The 19,592-nt window shown below is 47.2% G+C and overlaps 1 protein-coding gene, 1 long non-coding RNA gene and 1 other non-coding gene across 5 annotated transcripts in view; 1 reads left to right on the forward strand and 2 right to left on the reverse strand.

Annotated features, from left to right (window-relative positions):
• FTSJ1 (FtsJ RNA 2'-O-methyltransferase 1) overlaps window positions 1-19,000 on the reverse strand; it is a 32,506-nt gene extending 13,506 nt beyond the window's left edge. For 2 of the 3 annotated variants that reach the window (XM_060183663.1, XM_060183662.1), the window contains exons 1-8: window positions 13,128-13,266; window positions 12,794-12,863; window positions 12,624-12,714; window positions 12,146-12,224; window positions 3,021-3,073; window positions 2,876-2,929; window positions 2,615-2,717; window positions 2,432-2,515 (exon numbers count right to left, since the gene is read on the reverse strand). In XM_060183663.1, coding sequence (XP_060039646.1) covers window positions 2,432-2,515; window positions 2,615-2,717; window positions 2,876-2,929; window positions 3,021-3,073; window positions 12,146-12,224; window positions 12,624-12,714; window positions 12,794-12,863; window positions 13,128-13,248 — 655 coding nt within the window. In that variant the 5' untranslated portion in view covers window positions 13,249-13,266. Of the gene's footprint in view, window positions 1-2,431; window positions 2,516-2,614; window positions 2,718-2,875; window positions 2,930-3,020; window positions 3,074-12,145; window positions 12,225-12,623; window positions 12,715-12,793; window positions 12,864-13,127; window positions 13,267-18,815 lie in introns of those variants that run through there. The other variant, XM_060183664.1, reaches the window with a different exon arrangement.
• LOC132535943 (uncharacterized) lies at window positions 6,678-13,209 on the forward strand. The gene is made up of 3 exons (XR_009547666.1): window positions 6,678-6,760; window positions 12,036-12,242; window positions 13,124-13,209. It is a non-coding gene; the product is annotated as an uncharacterized LOC132535943 (long non-coding RNA).
• LOC132536059 (small nucleolar RNA SNORA31) lies at window positions 14,365-14,494 on the reverse strand. The gene has a single exon (XR_009547742.1). It is a non-coding gene; the product is annotated as a small nucleolar RNA SNORA31 (small nucleolar RNA).
• Window positions 19,001-19,592: the final 592 nt, after the last annotated feature.

Raw genomic sequence — 19,592 nt, forward strand, 5'->3', positions numbered from 1 at the left:
TTATTTGACAGAGACAGAAGAGAGACATTGAGAGGGGAGGTCAAGATAAGAGAGAGAAAGAGGTAGTATTGGTTCACTGCTTGTAAAGCTTCCTCCTTGTAGACAGGGACTAGAGGCTTGAATCCAGGTTCTTGCACACTAGAACATGTGTGCTCAACCAGCTGTGCCACCACCTGGCCCCTGACGATCTATTCATTAACAGGAGAAAGCACTTTGGCACGTGCGATGCTGGTGATGTGGCTCCCTGGGACAGAATTGTCAATAGACTTCAAGAGTTAAGCTACGGTACTGGGCTGAAGAAACTCTGAAAACAGATCACCTATACAGAGCAGCCTGTGAAATGGGACAGTGGCTATGGCACTGGACTCTGAAGCATGAGGTCCTGAGTTCGATCCTTAGGATTGCATGTGCCAGGGTGATATTCTGCTTCTCTGTATCTTCCTTGTTCTATTTTAAATTAATTATGTAATTTAGCCTCCAGGGTTATCACTGGGGCTTGGTGTTGGCACTATGAATTCACTGTTCCTGGTGGCCACTTTTTTTCAATTTTATTGGATAGGACAGAGAGGAATTGATAGAGGAGGGGAAGACAGAGGAGGGAGAGAAAGAAACACCTGCAGACCTGTTTCACTGCTTGTGAAGCGACCCCCCACACACACACACCCGGCAGGTGGGGAGCCGGGGGCCTGAACCAGGATCCTTGTGCTTTCTACTATGTGTGCTTAACCCAGTGGGTCACCACCGGGCCTCTTCTCTTCCTTGTTCTTATGAATAAAAATAATTATACATTATCTAGAAAATAGCAGCAATTGTGATCACTGACACTTCTTTTGTTATCATAGCTATGTCAAATGGTATTATTATTATTTTACCTAGTGTGCTGGTCAGCTGTAGCTTATGGTGGTATTAAGGACTGAACCTGGGACTCTGTCATGTCTCGAATATGCCAATCTTTTAAAAAATATTTTATTTATTGGCTAGAGACAGAGAGAAATTGAGGAGGGAGATATTGAGAGGGAGAGAGAGACATCTGCAGTGCTTACTTCACCACCGGTAAAGCTTCCACCCCCTTAAACCTGGGTTTTTGTGTATGATAACATGTGCATTCAGCCTGGTGGGCCACCACTCAACCTCTATGAAAAGCATTTTTGCAGAATCATTATGCTATCTCCCTAGCTCTGCCACATATAATTTTAAGATAGTAGGGGCCTGGGAGGGTGGTGTTATGGAGAACGCATTAGACTCTCAGGCATGAGATCAACCACTGGCATCCCACATGCCAGACTGATGCTCTGGTTCTCTCTCTGTCTCTCCCTAAAAAAAATGGTGGGGGAGTCGGGCTGTAGCGCAGCGGGTTAAGCGCAGGTGGCACGAAGCACAAGGACCGGCGTAAGGATACTGGTTCGAGTCCCCGGCTCCCCACCTGCAGGGGAGTCACTTCACAAGCAGTGAAGCAGGTCTGCAGGTGTCTATCTTTCTCTCCCCCTCTCTGTCTTCCCCTCCTCTCTCCATTTCTCTCTGTCCTATCCAACAACAATGACAACAATAATAACTACAATAATAAAACAACAAGGGAAACAAACGGGAATAAATAAATAAAATAAATATTTAAAAATAAATAAATAATTTTAAAAGTTTAATTTTTTTTTAAAAAAAGGTATATTGCACCAAAGTAAAAGACTCTGAGGTGGTCTGGGGGGGGTTCGGCTCCCTGGCAAGAGGACCTAGAAGGGGTTGGGTTGTTATGTGGAAAACTGAGAAATGTTACACATGTAGAAACTACTATATTTTACTGTCAATCCCTCCAATAAAGAAGGGAAAAAAAGTGATCTGGGAAAATAGAACAATCGTTCTGCAAAGAGACTTCCATGCCTGAGGATCTAAAGTCCCAGGTTCAATCCCCATGAGCTAGAATAGTGTTCTGGTATATTAAAAAAAAAAAAAAAAAGGAAAAAAAGAAAGAAAAGAAAAAAGCAAGCTAATGTAGAGTGATGCTCTGGTTCTCTCTCTCTCTTTCATAAATAAATAAATACATTTTTAAAAAATATTTATAAATGGGGCCAGGTGGTAGCACACCTGGTTGAGTACATATTACCAAGTACAAAGACCCGGATTCAAGCCCCCGGCCCCTACCTGAAGGGGAAAAGTGTCACGAATGGTGAAGCAAGGCTGCAACTCTCTCTCTTTCTCTCTCTCCCTCCTACTCTCTCCCCCCTCTCTCAATTTCTCTCTGTCCAATTAAAGAAAAACTAACAGTAAAACAAAGCAAAAAAAAATCTATTCAGAGGGGGAGTTTCCACCACAGGGCAACACTGAGGATCCTCCTGGGCCAGTCTCTAGTAGGGGTTGGGGCTGCAGATAAACCATTCCCCCTCAACCAAAAGGGCATCAGATTTAGTTACAGACAGAGTCTGTGGGCGCCGGCTCTCACCATAGGAATGGTCCAGCAGGGGTTTGGACAGGTCCGGGAGGAAGCCCACAGGAGGATCATAGCCACGACAGACCGCGAAGGCCTCTGTAGGTGAAAGGAAGGTGGTGTTAAGAGACATCTGCCACAGCTGTCCAATGTGGCAAACACCTGAGTATTGCCATTTGCCCAGCCACCCCCACTGACCAATGCTTGAGTTGCGGCTGCTTCGGGGCTTGGCACAGACCACGTTGGAGAAGAAGACACGCAGCTGGCTATAAAGCAGTGTCACATCCCGACCTCGGAAGATCTGCAGGGTGGGGAGGTGGAGAAGCAGGTGTGAGCACACTTGTGTGTGTGTGCGTGCATATGTGTGTGTGTGTGCGTGTGTGTGTGGTGGGGGTACAGGTGGGGCTGCTACCCTACCCCTCTCCTTCCCCAGCTTGGGCTCCACCCCCCCAGGCTTACCTTGGCTACAAAGCTGCCTCCTGGCTTCAAGACATGTGTGGCGATATTCAGAGCCTATGGGCAGATCAGATGGTTAAGACTGAGCTGGTGTTTGCTGTGCAGGGTAGTCAGAGTGGGACAAGGGGTGATGGGAGGGACTACTCACAGCTAGGAGGAGCTGGGCTTGCATGTACTCATCCACGTCGTGGAGGCCAGTGACTGCAGCAAGAGGGACAGTGTTAGGCTCTAATACCGAACATGCCCCTCAGGCTACTAAGTTGCTACATGCCACTTTCAATCTGCCAACTCCATGGAGTCTAAGCTTGAGACCCATTTCATTTACATTCACTTATTTATTTTTTCACTGCCACCAGAGTTATCACTATGGCTCAGTGTGAATCCACTGTTCCCGGCAGCCATTCCCCCCCCCCCTTTTCTTTCTATTCTATTTTATAGGTCAGAGAAAAATTGAGAAGAGAGAAGATAGAGAGGAAAGGGGAGATAGAAAAAGGCCCATTTCACTACTTGTGAGGCGCGCCCCCTGCAGGTGGGGAGAGGGGACTGGAACCCAGGTCCCTGTAAATGGTAATGTATGCGCTCAACCACCTGGCCCCCATTCATTAAAAAGAAGAAAAAAGGAGTAGGGCACCAAAGTAAAAACCCTGGGTTGAGGAAGTCGGGCAGTAGCGCAGCGGGTTAAGCGCAGGTGGCGCCAAGCGCAAGGACCGGCCGGCGTAAGGATCCCGGTTCGAGCCCCCGGCTCCCCACCTGCAAGGGAGTCGCTTCACAGGTGGTGAAGCAGGTCTGCAGGTGTCTGTCTTTCTCTCCCCCTCTGTCTTCCCCTCCTCTCTCCATTTCTCTCTGTCCTATCCAACAACAATGACACCGATAATAACTACAACAATAAAACAACAAGGGCAACAAAAGGGAATAAATAAATATATATTTAAAAAAAACCTGGGTTGAGGGTGAGGGTGGATGTTCTGCTTCACGGGAAGTGGGGGGAGGATGGGACACAGTCTTTTGGTAGTGGGAATGGTGTTTATGTACACTCATTAATTCTTAGTCATATAAATCACTAATTAATATGAGGGAGGGGAATTGATTGAATGTCTCAAACTTTTTAATGCACAGACCATAGGCTGAGTCTTCAATATGTTGACTCAAAAGCTTAGATCAGGGAGAACAGAAGCAACCAGTGGCACAGCTATATACAAATAATGTCAAAGGACATAAATTATGGTGGTGATGTGTTGTATGCTTTACATTGGGTAGTTCTCCCCCGCCAAGAGAACTGGATCAGTCCAGTTAGTTTCACGGCCCGCTTGGCCCCGCCCCTAGGAACCCCGCCTGAGTTAGAGGGTTCCAGAGTTGGAGAGTAAGAGAGAGTGCTTGCGCCACCACAAAGAGACAGCAGAGTTCTGTTTGGTGATTAGTTTGTCTTAGTTTATGAATCGTTGTTCCTGAATAAAGAAATACAGCTTCCCTGCCCAGCCGTTGTCTCCGCGTCTTTGTTACCCGCCCGCCGTGAAGCTATCCCGGCCAGCTGGAGTCTCCGAATTTTTAACAACAAATGGCGCCCACGTGGACTTGACCTGCGCATCTCTCAGATAAGTAAAGACAATTTGGCTACCTATGCACTATGGCCTTCTCTTCTGCTTGTGAAGAGATCTCCAAAGGCCTCTGTTCTTTCTTCACGAGACTGTTTTGCTGTTTCTGGAACATTTATCTCTGGACCACTCTGTGGTTTCCACTCACTCGGGCGAACTCAGAACAGCCAGCGGGAATAGCCAGCGGGCGGGAGGCGAGGCGCGGAGCTGCTGTTTCCACCTGGTTAAACAGCCAGCCAGCCGGCTGCGCCCAGACAACCCCGCACACCACGCCCGCAGCCCCGCAGCCAGCAAGAGGCTGACGCCAGCACGCAGGAGCCCGATGCCACCATGCAGGAGCCCGATGCCAACATGCAGGAGCCCGATGCCAACATGCAGGAGCCTGATGCCACCACGCAAGAGCCCGATGCCACCACGCAGGAGCCCAATGCCAGCACGCAGGCCAGCCCACAGGAGCCGGCTCTCCACCGCGTGGCGCAGGGCACTGGACGCGTGATCCCTCCACGCTGCTCGGCCACTGCGAGCAGGGCAGCAGACATGGCAGGGCCATGGGGCAGGGCCGCGGTGGCCTATCATGGCCGCCACCCCTGGGCACCTATGCCCACGCCTTCCAAAAAGGTGGCCCACCTGCCCTCTTGCTATAAATTCTGGAACGATCCCGGACCTCCTAGACCCCCGGGCTCCCTGCCGAAACTGGGCACACGGGATCTCCAGCTGCCGGTCCGGTCTGAATGCAGACAAGCTAGAGTACGCAGAGATTTGTGCAGAGATCGCAACCTGCAATTCCTAGAAGTGAAGCTGCGATGGAAGCCACCTCCGGATGGTGAACCCCCCCCCCCAACAACTAAGACAGTACATATCTAAATTCGTGTTTAAAATGACATGTCTTCGTAACAAAGGTTTCTCTCCTTGTGTATTAATGACCATGTTTATGTGTATGTTTAAAGTTTGGTAAACAGTAACTTTAAGGCTAAATTCTTACTAGACAAAGTTAAATGAAAAAAGTTTTCAACGTAATTCTCATAAAGATAAAATTAACTTACATTTAAAGTCTGAGGTAAAAATTAGTTAACAATCAATATATTTTAACTAAGTTGGTCTGAACAAAAGGTTAAATAGACTTGTTGATATGTAAAACTCTCCATTACCTTCTCTATTAGAAATGGTAGATCGCACAATGACTATGCTAATTATTCTCATGCCTGAGGTTTCCTTTCCTGACTCCATCTTGAATGGGTGTAACAAAAGGTTAAAAGATGTTGTTGATATGTAAAAGTCTCAAATTCCTTCTCTATTAGAAATATGCTAATAACAAGTTTTGTTTCATAGTAAGTAAATTGCAGCCAGCTGCCTTTGGGACTCTAGGCTGTTCCCCACCCCCATGCAAATGCCCGTCGAGGCAAGTAGCCCCCCAGAGGCAAGAAATGTTGTTTTTTTAAGCTGATAAAGTTTTGCCCACAGAGGCAGAAATGGCCCCTCAGGCCTTCCCTTGGCAGCACACTGGTTCTTGTTACTTGCTTACATGTTTCTCCATGTTTGTGCCAGTTTCTTTTTTAAAAATGCCTGTATGATATATGTTTCTGTTCACCCCACACCCTTGATACTATAGTCATTTAGTTAAAAAGAAAAGGGGGAATTGTTGTATGCTTTACATTGGGTAGTTCTCCCCCGCCAAGAGAACTGGATCAGTCCAGTTAGTTTCGCGGCCCGCTTGGCCCCGCCCCTAGGAACCCCGCCTGAGTTAGAGGGTTCCAGAGTTGGAGAGTAAGAGAGAGTGCTTGCGCCACCGCAAAGAGACAGCAGAGTTCTGTTTGGTGATTAGTTTGTCTTAGTTTATGAATCGTTGTTCCTGAATAAAGAAATACAGCTTCCCTGCCCAGCCGTTGTCTCCGCGTCTCTGTTACCCGCCCGTGAAGCTAGCCCGGCCGGCTGGAGCCGCCGAATTTTAACAACAGTGATGCATATGACACAGCAAATCCTAACAAAGGGATATTTCAAAGTTAACCCAATTGCCAAATAATTTGATTATAGCAATAACTATTGATTGCCTTCTTAAACCCTAAGACAGCAGGAACCTCCCACTTCCTCTACAGAGCCTATATTTCTCCCAGTCCTGACACCTCTAGGGTGGGGCCCACTTTCCTGCATGCTTCTCTCAATTCATACCAAATGGTATTGCATCTGCCAATCCCAACCTAATCAACACAACGAGTGCCACCCCAGCATGCTTCACTTCAGACTGTGCCCAGAGACTTCAGGTGTGGAATGACAACCCTTCAGCAGCCTCATTACTCAGGTGAGACCTTTCCTTTCATAGGATTCTCTAATTCCATTCAAGGTGGTTAACCTCCTAACAAAGTCCCAAACCCTTGATATAGCCCAGGTCCCATGAGATAGAGCGTATGTTTACATGTATCCATAAATTAGGGCAAAATATATATACCTGAAAGCAAGAGTACACAATAGTCTACAGTGAGTCAGTATAAAGTTGATAATTAAATAGTGTCTACTTAGATTTAGATACCCTCCCCACCTACTTTATTACACTTACCTCACTCACTCCAAAGCTAACCGTATCAAAGCAAGGACTGCAAATACTGAATAGGGGCAAGAGACTGGCATACTTTAATGATGACTCTTTAGTCACTATCAGGCCACCCCATCAGCTGGGGCCCTATTCGAGGAGTCCTGAGATTCCTAAACAGACATGATGGGCCTAGACCTCAAATAATTCCCTCTCTCCATCGTTACTGGTCATCTCTATCAGGAACAACAAAATAGACCCCTCTGTGGGCCCCCATAGGACCTTGCCCTCAACTTGGATCAACAACGGTAGAGAATGTTCCATCCTCCGAAGGGAGGCTGGACAACATACTCTATGCTACACCTGAGGAAGATGGGTTCTGATATTGGAACATTCCTACTCACGACCACAGAATGTGAGCTCAGATCTAGAGGGATGCAGAGGTCACATAGGCTCCTAAGCTGAATATGGGCTCATATCAGATCAAATTGATGGGGTTTACAGTCAACAATATTTATACACTTTTCCCATATTTGGGAGCTACTCTCTTCCCTGATCCAGCTTTCTGGTCCTTTTTCCAGCCATGACATCATCTCCCCAGAAAATAACTTGGATCCACCTGCATATCAGATTTCAGGCTCAGGGAAAAAAAAAACAACAACACTACTATAGTCATAGGCCGTTTGGACTATAACTAAAAGATGCCTATTAGCTATCTACAAAACGGAGATCCCCCCCCAACTCTTCATCTGCACTATTCCAGTCTTTAGGTCCATGATTGCTCAACAGTATGTTTGGCTTTGTATGTTAACTCTCTTTTCAGCCACCAGATTCGAGATGCCAGCATGATGCCAACCAGACTTCCCTGGACAGACAACCCCACCAATTTGTCCTGGAGCCCCACTTCCCCAGAGCCCTGCCCCACTAGGGAAAGACAGAGACAGGCTGGGAGTATGGATCGACCAGTCAAAGCCCACGTTCAGTGGGGAAGCAATTACAGAAGCCAGACCTTCCACCTTCTGCACCCCATAATGACCCTGGGTCCATAGTCCCAGAGGGATAAAGAGTAGGAAAGCTATCAGGGGAGGGGCTAGGATACGGAGTTTTAGTGGTGGGAATTGTGGAGTTGTACCCCTCTTATCCTATGATTTTGTTAATATTTCCTTTTTCTAAATAAAAAATAAAAAGAGAGAGAAGGAGAGACAGAAACACCGGCAGCACTAATTTACCACTTACAAAGCCTCCCCCTGCAGGTGGGGACTGGGGAATTGAACTCGGGCCCTTGTGCATTGTAACATGAGCCCTTCTTTGCTTCTTTTCATTAGTTAGGACAGAAAAACTGAGAAGAAGGGGACAGAGAGCTTCATAAGCGGTGAAGCAGTGCTGCAGGTGTCTCTCTCTCTCTCCCTTCTCTCTCTGCTCCCTCTCAATTCCTCTGTATCGTAACAAATAAAAATAAATTAAATAAAACAAAAAAGCAGAGGAGAGAGAAAGATAGATGTTTGCAGAATTGCTTCATCAATCATGAAGCTTCTCCCCCTGCAAGTGGAGAATGGGGACTCAAACTCAGATCCTCTTGCATAGTAACATGTACTGAACTGGGTCACCACTACATGGCCTCAATAAATGCTAATTTTTTTTAAAAAAATATCATCTTTATTTATTTATTGGCTCGAGACAGCCAGAAATGAAGAGAGATAGGGGTGATAGAGAAGAGGAGAGACAGAAAGACACCAACACTCCTGCTTCACCACTCACAAAGCTTTCCCCGTGCAGGTGGGGACCAGGGGCTTGAATCTGCAATAAATGTTCATTTAAGAAAGCTTTAGAGAGTCGGGCAGTAGCGCAGCGGGTTAAGCGCACGTGGCGCAAAGCTCAAAGACCGGCGTAAGGATCCCGGTTGGAGCCCCCAGCTCCCCACCTGCAGAGGAGTCGCTTCACAGGCGGTGAAGCAGGTCTGCAGTTGTCTATCTTTCTCTCCCCCTCTGTCTTTCTTTCCTCTTTCTATTTCTCTCTGTCCTATCTAACAATGACGACATCAATAACAACAACAATAACTACAAAAACAATGAAAAACAGGGTGAAAGGGAAAATATATATATATATATATAGAAAGCTTTGGTTACAGGCTAGGGGAGACAGCATAGTGGTTCTGCAAATTATTATTATTTTTTATTTATCTTAATGAGAGAGATACAGAGATACACTCACAGACCAGAGCTCTGCTCAGCTCTGGCTTATGGTGGTGCTAGGGATTGAACCTGGGGCCTCAGAGCCTCAGGCACAGAAGTCTTTTGTGTAACCATTAAGCTGTGTCCCCAGCCCTGTGAAAGATTGTAATGGCTGAAGCTCAGATGTCCCAGATCCGATTCCCAGAACCACAATAAGCAGTGCTCTGGTTTTTCCCTCCCTGTCTCTTTCTCTTTGTATCACTGTTTCATAAACAAACAGTCTTTTAAAAAAAGCTTTAGTGGGGGCCAGGTGGTGGCACACTTGGTTAAATACTCACATTGCAGTGGGCAAGGACCTAGGTTCAAGACCCTGGTCCCCACCTGCAGGGGCCTCTCTGTCTCTCTCCCTCTCTATCTTCCCCTCCCCTCTCAATTTCTCTCTGTCCTATCCAATAAACAAAAAAGATTTTTAAAGAGATGTCAACATTAAAAAAAAAATACCTTTAGTTACATTTTGCGGTCTAGCAGTCTCCTTATATATCCATGTCATTAGTAAATTCTGTTGATTCTACATTTTTTTTAATATTTATTTTATTTATTTATTCCCTTTTGTTGCCCTTGTTGTTTTATTGTTGTTGTCATTGTTGGATAGGACAGAGAGAAATGGAGAGAGGAGGGGAAGACAGAGAGGAGGAGAGAAAGATAGACACCTGCAGACCTGCTTCACCGCCTGTGAAGCGACAACCCTGCAGGTGGGGAGCCAGGGTTCGAACCGGGATCCTTATGCCGGTCCTTGTGCTTTGCGCCACCTGCGCTTAACCCGCTGCGCTACAGCCCGACTCCCCTGGTTCTACATTTAAAAAAAAAAAATTATTATATATTGGATAAAGACAGGGAGGAATTTAGAGGGAAGGGGAGATAGACACTTGCAGCACTGCTTCAATGCTCATGAGGCTTCACCCCGCAGGTGGGGACAGGGGCTTGAACCCAGGCCAGGCCCTTGAGCCTGGTATTGCATGTCTGCTCAACCAGGTGTGCCACCACCTGGCCCCTCTCCTTTAACATTTTCTTTCTTTCTTTTTAAAATTTATTTACTAACGGGGGTGGGGAGCAGTAGGAGAGAGAGAATAAGAACTAGAGCATCACTCAGGCACATGTGGTGCCGGAGACTGAGAGCTCAGGACTCCATCCACTATGCTACCTTCTGGGTCACAGGTTTTTCTTCCTTCCTTTCTTCTTTTTATATATTATTGGATAGAAACAGAGAGAAATTGATAGGGGAGGGGGCAGAGAGAGGAAAAGAGACAGAGAGAAACCTGTAGTCCTGCTTCACCACTTATAAAGTGTTCCCCCTGCAGGTAGAGACCAGGGGCTTAAACCCAGGTCCTTGTGCATTGTGATGCCTGTGCTTAAGAAGGTGTTAAGCCCCCCTTTTTCTTTTCTTTTGCCTCCAGAGTTACTGCTGGGGCTCCAGGAGGCCATCTTTTTTTCCCCTTTTGTTGCCCTTGCTGTTATTTGTTGTTGTTGTAGTTATTATTGTTGTTATTGAGGTTGGCTTTGTTAGAAAGGACAGAGAGAAATAGAGGAGGGGAAGACAGAGAGGAGGAGAGAAAGACAGACACCTGCAGACCTGCTTCACCGCCTGTGAAGCGACTCCCCTGATGGTGGATAGGATAGGACAGAGAAAAATTGACAGAGGAGAAGATAGAGATGGGGGAAAGGGAGACAGACACCTGTAGACCTGCTTCATCACTTGTGAAGTGACCCCCTGCAGGTGGGTATCCAGGGAGCTTGAACTGGGGTTCTTGTGCTTTGGACTATGAGCGCTTAACTCAGTGCTTTGCTACTGACCCCCCTTTTTCTTTTTAAAGATATTTTGTGAGTGCTTTAAAGATATTTTGTTTATTATTTATTGGATAGTTTGATCCTCAAAGGATTTTCTTTTCACTTTTTAAAAATATATTTTTCAAAATTGAAAATTTTTGTTTCTTTGTTTTGGGAAGAGACAGAGGGAAAATGAGAGAAAAGCAAGAGGCAAGAGAAGGAGAGAGACACCCAAAGCACTGCTGTGTCACTTGTGAAACCTCCCCCCGTAGGTGGAAGCTGGGGTTTTGAACCTGGGTCCTTGCACACTGTAATATGTGTGCTCAACCAGGTGTACAGCCAGGCCCCTTCCTGTGAGATTTTTCCGAGTCTTCATCTCAGTGAAAGAGCCAAAGCTCCTACAGGATTTTGTGAGGCTCACCGACTTCACTTGTGACTCCTTTCCCACCCCTTCCGTGCACTGGTCCAACCATCAGCAGTCTCCTCAGTGGTCCCTATGTCAGTCCAACATCCTCCCACCCACTTGGAGGCCTTTATATAATCCCTCACCTAGATTCTTCTTCTTCTTCATCTTCCTCTTCTTTTTCCTCCTCTTCTTCTTTTGCCTAGATTCTTCTTCCACTCCTGTCCCTGGCTTGTTCCCATAGCTTCCCCATACACAGACACACATACAGACACACACACACACACACACACACACACACACACGCATGCACTTCACCTAAAGTCCCTACAGACGCTGCCCCTTTCAATGACTTCCTCATCGAACCCATCACTCTTGGACATGCTCCAGAGCTCAATTATGTTTCTTTCTCATGTGGTCTCACTGGAACACCAGCTCCACAAGGTCAGATCAGAAAAATTCTCTGCCTAGGAGGTGGTGCAGTGGATAACACATTGGATTCTCCAGCATGACGTCTTGATCTGTCTGATCCCACATGGCATGTGCCAGAGTGATGCTTTGGTTCCCTCTCTCATTAATTAATTAATTGATTAATTGATTAGGCTTAGAAATCAGCAAAGGTGTACTGACAAATGTTGCCTCACTACAGGACACAATGCTGAATGGAAGTGACAGAGGGGAAAAAAAAATCCAGTGGAGATAGGAGACACAGAAGACACATATAAAGGCCCCACTCAGACTCCAGCCCCTGCTGTTTACCATCAGGAGCCCCGTCGCACACCACTAGGTCCGCAGAACTGCCCTCGAAGTGCCGGATAATCTCCTTGGCAGTAGACAGCTATGGAAGAAAAGGAAGGTGAGTGGCCCTAAACCCCCTCCACCAGCCTCTAATCTCACCTGCACATGTGCTGGCCCTTGTATGAGTCAGCTCCTCAGGCTCTTTCTGTCTTAAGACCAACTCGGGGGCCCAGTCCCACCATTAAGTATTTATTTTGTCATCAAGGTCATTCACTTATAGGATTATTCATTCATCCACTTATTATTTTTGTCACCAGGACCATCCATCCATCCATTCACTTTTTTTTTTTTTTTTTTGCAACCAGGATCTTTATGCGGGTCCTTGGGCTTCATGCCACATGCACTTAACTCACTGCACTACCACCCGACCCCCCCTCCTCTGATTTTTGTAGTTTCTCTGTGGGGGAGACGGTGGGGCTTCTCCCAACCATGTGCTTACCTGGGTGATGTCCCCCTGGATCTGTATGACACCTGGCAGAGGAGCCATGGCCTGGAGGTCCACGGCCACCACATGGCCAGAGCCCTGGTTCCTGCGGAGAACAGGCTGCATGTCAGCCCCACTCTCTCCCAGCCCACCCTGGCCCTGTCCCGCTAGGTCCCCACACTTACCCGATCTTCTGGCTCAGCACCTGGCTCCAGCTGCCTGGGGCTGCACACAGGTCAACTGCTCGCTTCACCCCTGGGGACATGTGGGAAAGCGGGGTGATCTACTGCACATGCCATTCCATCCAGGGAGTCTCGCCATGCTCAATGCCCTCCCCTGGGGAGTCCCTATCCAGCTTCCCTACGGGAGTCCCTATCCAGCTTCCCTACATGGCCTTGGTGCCATGGCCCGCTTCACCGGGCACCACCTAGCCTCACCTGGCCCAGGGAGCTCTGCTGACCTAGCCTGCTCACCCAGCCCTTTTGCCAGCCCCCCTTTTATGACTCATCCCCCAGGGACCTTGGAAGAGCTGGAACTCCTCATCGAGCTGTAGCAGTTTGAAGGCGCTGCGGGCACGCCAGCCGTTCTCCTTGGCCAGGCGGTAGTACACGTCCCGCTTGTCTTTCGATGTCCGACCCATCTCTCACGCTTTCAGCCTGGGGACCTGCTGGCCGGGAGCTGACAGAACCCCAGATCAGGGATGGGAGGAAGTATGGGTCACCTCGTGTGACAGCTTCCCGCACCCCCCGCCCCCGCCCCTTGCCATCTAACCCACTTGGCGGCTCACTCAGCAAACAAGGGATATCCGGTCACTGGCTCTGCTCATTTCAGAGCTCAGCTAAGACGTCAGCCACCCTCCCCACCCCCAACATCCCACAGACTCTTGCCCCCATCATGGATCCCCTAAAAAGAGTCTACAAAGTCAGGGCTAGGCATTGGTGCACAAGGCAGGATGCACCTGTTACCATGAGCAGGGACCCTGCTGTTCATGTACCTGGTTCTCACCTGCAGGGGGAAGCTTCATAAACAGTGAAGCAGTGCCGCAGGTGTGTGTGTGTGTGTGTGTGTGTGTGTGTGTGTGTGTCCCCTCCTTTCTCAATTTCTCTCTGTTTCTATTAGAAAAATTGAAAAGAAGGGGTCGGGCGGTAGCGCAGTGGGTTAAGCTCACATGGCACAAAGCACAAGGATCCTGGTTCGAGCCCCCAGCTCCCTACCTGCAGGGGAGTTACTTCAGAAGTGGTGAAGCAGGTCTGCAGGTGTCTGTCTTTCTCTCCCTCTCTGTCTTCCCCTCCTCTCTCCATTTCTCTCTGTCCTATCGGGTAACAATGACATCAATAACAACAGTAATAATAGCCACAGTGATAACAAGGGCAACAAAAAGGAAAATAAATAAATTTAAAAAAATTTTTTTTAAAGAAAAAAGGAAAGAAAAGGTGGGGGAGACAGCATAATTGGTTATACAAAGAGACTTTCTTTCATAAGGCACTGAAGTCCCAGGTTCAATCCCCTTCTTCTTCTTCTAGCGTTTGCCCTTCTTCCGTAGCCAGTCAACAGCGTCAGGTTGAGCCTGATGTAAAGTTTCGAGACCTCCTTTGAATCTGGAGAGGTGGCAGTCGTTCAATCCTCAATACCACTATAAACCAGAGCTGAGCAATGCTCTGGTGTGTGTCTCTCTCTCCCTCTCTCTTTATCTCTTGCTCATTAAAAAATTAAAAATAAATAAAAACAAAAGATGTATTTATTTATTTACTTAGGCACATGTATTCCCTTATTCAATCTGGGCTGCCACAAAGACAGATAGCACCGGGATTTTTTTTTCCCTTTTTCATCCTAGTGTAAACCAAAGAACAACAGGAAACAGTTCCAGGGTCTAACAGAGGATGCGGAAACAAACAAACAAAAAAACTTTAAAAAAAAATAATAAAGGGCGAGAGCAGGTGTTGGCACACCCGGTTGAGCACACGTTATGGTGCACAAGGACCAAGCTTCAAGCCCCTTGTTCCCACCTGCAGGGGGCAAAGCTTCACAAGTGGTGAAGCAAGGCTGTAGGTGTCGCTCTTTCCCTATCTCCCCCTTCCCTCTCAATTCCTCTCTGACTCTATCCAAAATATATAAATAATTTTTTTTAAAAAAAGAGTCCATAAAGCCTATACTTACATTACTCGTGGCCCATGACCGACACTGCCAATCTCCTATTGGTGTCACTCACACTCTACATATTAGCAATTCTCACTGTCAACCCTCCTCACCCCCGGCAATGTGTCATCACCCACAGGCCCCAGCTGTCCTCACTGTCCCAACAATAATGCAGCACTATTAGCTCTCTATTAATCCTGTGTATACACCCCCACTACCCAACTACCTAATAACACTCCCTACGCTCATTTCTTTTCTAAAAAAGATTCATTTATGAGACAGAGCACCAGGGCTTCACTCTGGCACAGAAGATGCTAGAGATCAAACTCAGGACCTCAGGCTTGAGAGCTTTATTCACTCTACATGACATTCTAGGTCCGCAATCCCTCCCTCCCCTTTCTCTCCACCCTCCCACCTACCCCCCCAAGAACACTGCTCAGCTCTGACTTGTGGTAATGCTGGGGATTGAACCTGGGACCTTTGATGCCTCAGGCATGAAAGGCTTTTTTTTTTTTTTCCTTTTTTTTTTTTTTTTTCCTCCTCCAGGGTTATTGCTGGGCTCAGTGCCTGCACCATGAATCCACCGCTCCTGGAGGCCATTTTTTCCCCCCTTTTGTTGCCCTTGTTGTAGCTTCGTTGTGGCTATTATTATTGCCCTTGTTGACGCAATTCGTTGTTGGATAGGACAGAGAGAAATGGAGAGAGGAGGGGAAGACAGAGAAGGGGAGAGAAAGATAGACACCTGCACACCTGCTTCAGCGCCTGTGAAGCGACTCCCCTGCAGGTGGGGAGCCGCGGGCTCGAACCGGGATTCTTACGCCGGTCCCTGCGCTTTGCGCCACATGCGCTTAACCCACTGCGCCACCGCCCGACCCCCATGAAAGGCTTTTTGTAGAACCATTATGCTCTTTCCCCAACCCCTCCCCACCCTCTTTAAAAATATTTGTTTATTCATTAATTTATGAGAGAGAACCAGAACATCACACTGGCATATGAAGATGCTGGAGAGGGGCCGGGTGGTGGCTCACCTGGTTGAGCGCACATGTTACAATGTACAAGTCCTAGGTTTTAGTGCCTGGTTCTCTCTGGCAGAGGGAAAGCTTTGCTTTGCAAGTGGTGAAACAATGTTACAGGTATCTCAGTCTCTCTATCCCCCCCCTTTCCCTCTGTATTTCTGGCTGTCTCTATCCAATAAATAAATAAAGATAATTAATAAAAAGAACTTAAAAAATTAAAGATGCTAGGGATGAATTTGGGCCTGCATGCTAGAGAATCCAAAACTTTTTCCCACTGAGCCACTTCCCAGGCTGCCTTTATTTATTAATGAAAGTGAATGAGGGAAGGAGAGTAAAGTAGCGCATGACTGTGACACATGAGTTGCTGGGGACTGAACACATGACCTCACATATGAAAGTCCAAGGTTTCACCTCCTAGGTTGACTGTCCATGCTCTTAGTCTCTCTCCACTATTACATTCTCCATTACTCCTGAAATGCCTAAATCCTCAGAATTTTATTTTTTTTTGTCTCCAGGGTTACTGCTGGGGTTGGGTGCCTGCACTTGGAATCCACTGGTCCTGGAAGCCATTTTTTGCTGCCCTTGTTGTGGTTGTTACTGTTTCCATTGCTATTATTGCTGTTGGACAGGTCAGAGAGAAATCGAGAGAGGAGGGGAAGACAGAGAGAGGGAGAGAAAGAGAGACAGACACCTTACAGACTTGCTTCACTACCCATGAAGCGACCCCCCCTACAGGTGGAGAGTAGGGGTCTCCAACCGGTAGGTATCTTTATGCTGGTCCTCACACTTCACGCCATGTGCGCTTAACTTGGTGCACTATCAGCTGGCCACTGCAATTTTTTTTTTTTTTAGACAGAGAGATACAAAAAGACATAGAGAGAAAGACTAGAATACTGTTCAGCTTGGGCTTATGGTAGTGTCAAGGATTGAACCTGGGATCTTAGAGCCTCAGGATTTTGCAGAACCATTATGCTCTCAGTCTACCCCCAGCAATTTTTATTAATGCTGATTAATTCCTTTAAAAAAATAATGGCTTGTTAAAAAAAAAAACTTAGGGTGGGGGTAGATAGCATAATGGCTATGCAAATAGACTCTCATGCCTGAGGCTCCATCAAGTCCCAGGTTCAATCCCCCCCATCATAAGCCAAAGCTAAACAATGCTCTGGTAAAAAAAAAGTATTAATTTTATTTTAATGAGAGAGATTCAGAGACAGATCAGAGCACTGCTCAGCTCTGACTATATGATAGTGCTGGGGATTGAACTTGGGAACTCGGGAGCCTCAGGCATGTTAGTCTTTTTTTGTAGAAATATCATGCTGTCTCTTCAACCTAACCTCAGTTAATTCCCAAGAGGACCAGAGACTATTGTTTCCAGTTAAGTTCTCAATGACTGTAATTGATCAGTCTCCATGAATTCTGCCCTCCAACTGATTCCTTATAGATCACACCATTAGTCTCCAATAACTTCTGCCCATCTTTGTCCTGTCACTAAGCAATGAGCACAGCACGACAGCTTCCTGGAGGGTAGCCGACCTTCACTCACTCTGTTCCCATCGATCCCCAGATCTGCAGCCCAAACGGCAGCGTACTGGATGAAGTAGTTTATTTTCAAGCATGAGGTCTTGAGTTCAATCCCCAGTAGTGTATATGCCAGAGTGATGCTCTGATTCTCTCTCTCTCTCTACCTCTCTCTCATAAACAGAATATTAAGAAAGAAAGAAAAAAAAAACCTTGATGATCAGGCCATAACCACCTACAGAAATTCTTTGAATACAACACTTTTTTTTTTTCATTTTCCCCCTTTTGTCATTTTCTTGATGCGGGACTTAATGGTTTGTAATACAGTGGTTGACACATAGGTCTATTCTCTCATTTCCCCCTGAGAGGTGTCTTCAAAATATTGTTACCCATAATTTAGGTCATTTTCCACCATTATGCATCAACATACTAATGCCCTGCTCACCAGCCCCTCTCTTCCCCAGAGCCCTTTGCTTTGCTACAACCTTCCTTTTTCTTTGATCACTGCCTTCTTAGTTCCTTGAATATGACCACCACCCACATATATCTTTAAATAAATTGGTTAATAATTTATTTTTATTTTGCTGCCACCATGGTTATCACCAGGGCTCGGTGCCTGCATGATGAATCCACTCCTGCTGGCGGCCATTTTCCCCCTTTCTTGCTTCTTCGTCATATATACAGATATATAGATTGATATACACACGCACACGCACACACAAAAAGAGAGAGAGAGAGAGAGAGAGAGAGAGGGAAATTAAGTGGGGGATTGAGAGACAAGCAGAGACACCTGCCATGCTGCACTGGTCCCCAAGCTTCCCCCTTGCAGGTGGTGGGGGAGGTGTGGCTTGAATCTGGGTCTTTGCGCTTGATGATGTGTGAGCTTTACTAGATGCGCCATCACCTAACCCTCATCCATCTCTATATTTTCACGCTTATATTTTTAAAGATTTGTTTATTTGTAAAGGAGAAAATGAAATGGGGAGAGAGGGGACCAGAACATCATTCTGGCACATGTGACGCCAGGACTGATCTCAGGACCTCATTATTGAGTGTCCAAGGCTATATCCACTGTGCCACCCCCTAGATCGCCACCTGCCCCTCTTATTTTGTAGGCTGCCTCAAGTAAGGTCCTTTCCATTGCTGTGCCCCACAGCTCTTCAGCACCCCTTTGAATCTCCGACTTCCCGCTGGGACCACACCCCCTTGTGCCGCTTATTCTAGTTACTCACCCGATCCTTTCACATAGGAAGGAATACACGTCCGACTCCCCCATTACCAGCCCTCTGCCCATGCTTTCGGTTCCTCACCATGATCTCCAAACCATGTTCTCACTGGGACCCCCAAAAAGATGCTCAGTTGGACACGTTCGCCCCTCTTTCCCCATGTGGTCCTTATCTACGGACAAACCATGGACTTGGAGCTCACTGGATATTAGCTGCCCAGGCCAGGAGGCGGCAGCATTCTCTCGCCGAGGCAGGGCAGTGCAGGCGTGCCTCGCTATCTGGGACCCTGGTACTCCGCGGCCCCGGCCTACCTTAGCTTTCGGAAGAGGGAGAAACGGAAGGCTGGAGGCCAGCGAGCGAGCAGTAGCCTTGGCGCGAGTGCAAAGCTCTGAGACAGCCTGGGGTGGGGGTTGCGGAACGTGTTCTTTGTTGATGTTAGTGCCAATCGCGCATGTCTAACAGCAAGCAGAGCTTGACCAGCCTGTCATTGGGAACGTTGCGGATTGGGCGAGGGGCCTACTCCTTCGGACTCGAGACTACGTCATCTTTTGAAGACAGAACTACCATTCCCAGAATGCACAGGGGCTCAGCCATAGCTGACCTGTCGGGACGTGAGACTAAAGAACCTACTCGTTTTTTTTAACACCATCAACAAATGAAAGATACACGTTTTCCCCTTTTCTTCTTTTCCCCCCTTTATTAGGGATTAATGTTTTAAATTTGACAGTAAATACAATAGTGTGCACATGCATAACATTACTCAATTTTCCACAGGATATACTTCTTTATTCGTTTTAGTAGAAGGAGACAGAGACCGGATCATCGCTCAAACCTCTACCTGAGGACCGATCCTGGGGTCTCTGGGGCATCTGGCATGCAAGCCCTGCGCTCTAAGAGAGCAACTAACTCAGCTCTGACTCATTTCTTTTGTTCTAATCTAAGATGGACGTACTATGCGCCCAGCCGTGAACATCAGTCTGTGGACTACATTTCCCAGGATGCAACGAACGCGACGGCGCTCAGTATGGGGAAGAGATTCTGGCGGGGTACGGAAACGTGATAATCTGGGTAGTGCGCGTGCGCTAGCG

Source organism: Erinaceus europaeus, chromosome X (genome assembly GCF_950295315.1).
Source record: "Erinaceus europaeus chromosome X, mEriEur2.1, whole genome shotgun sequence".
NCBI classification, from domain to species: Eukaryota; Metazoa; Chordata; class Mammalia; order Eulipotyphla; family Erinaceidae; genus Erinaceus; species Erinaceus europaeus.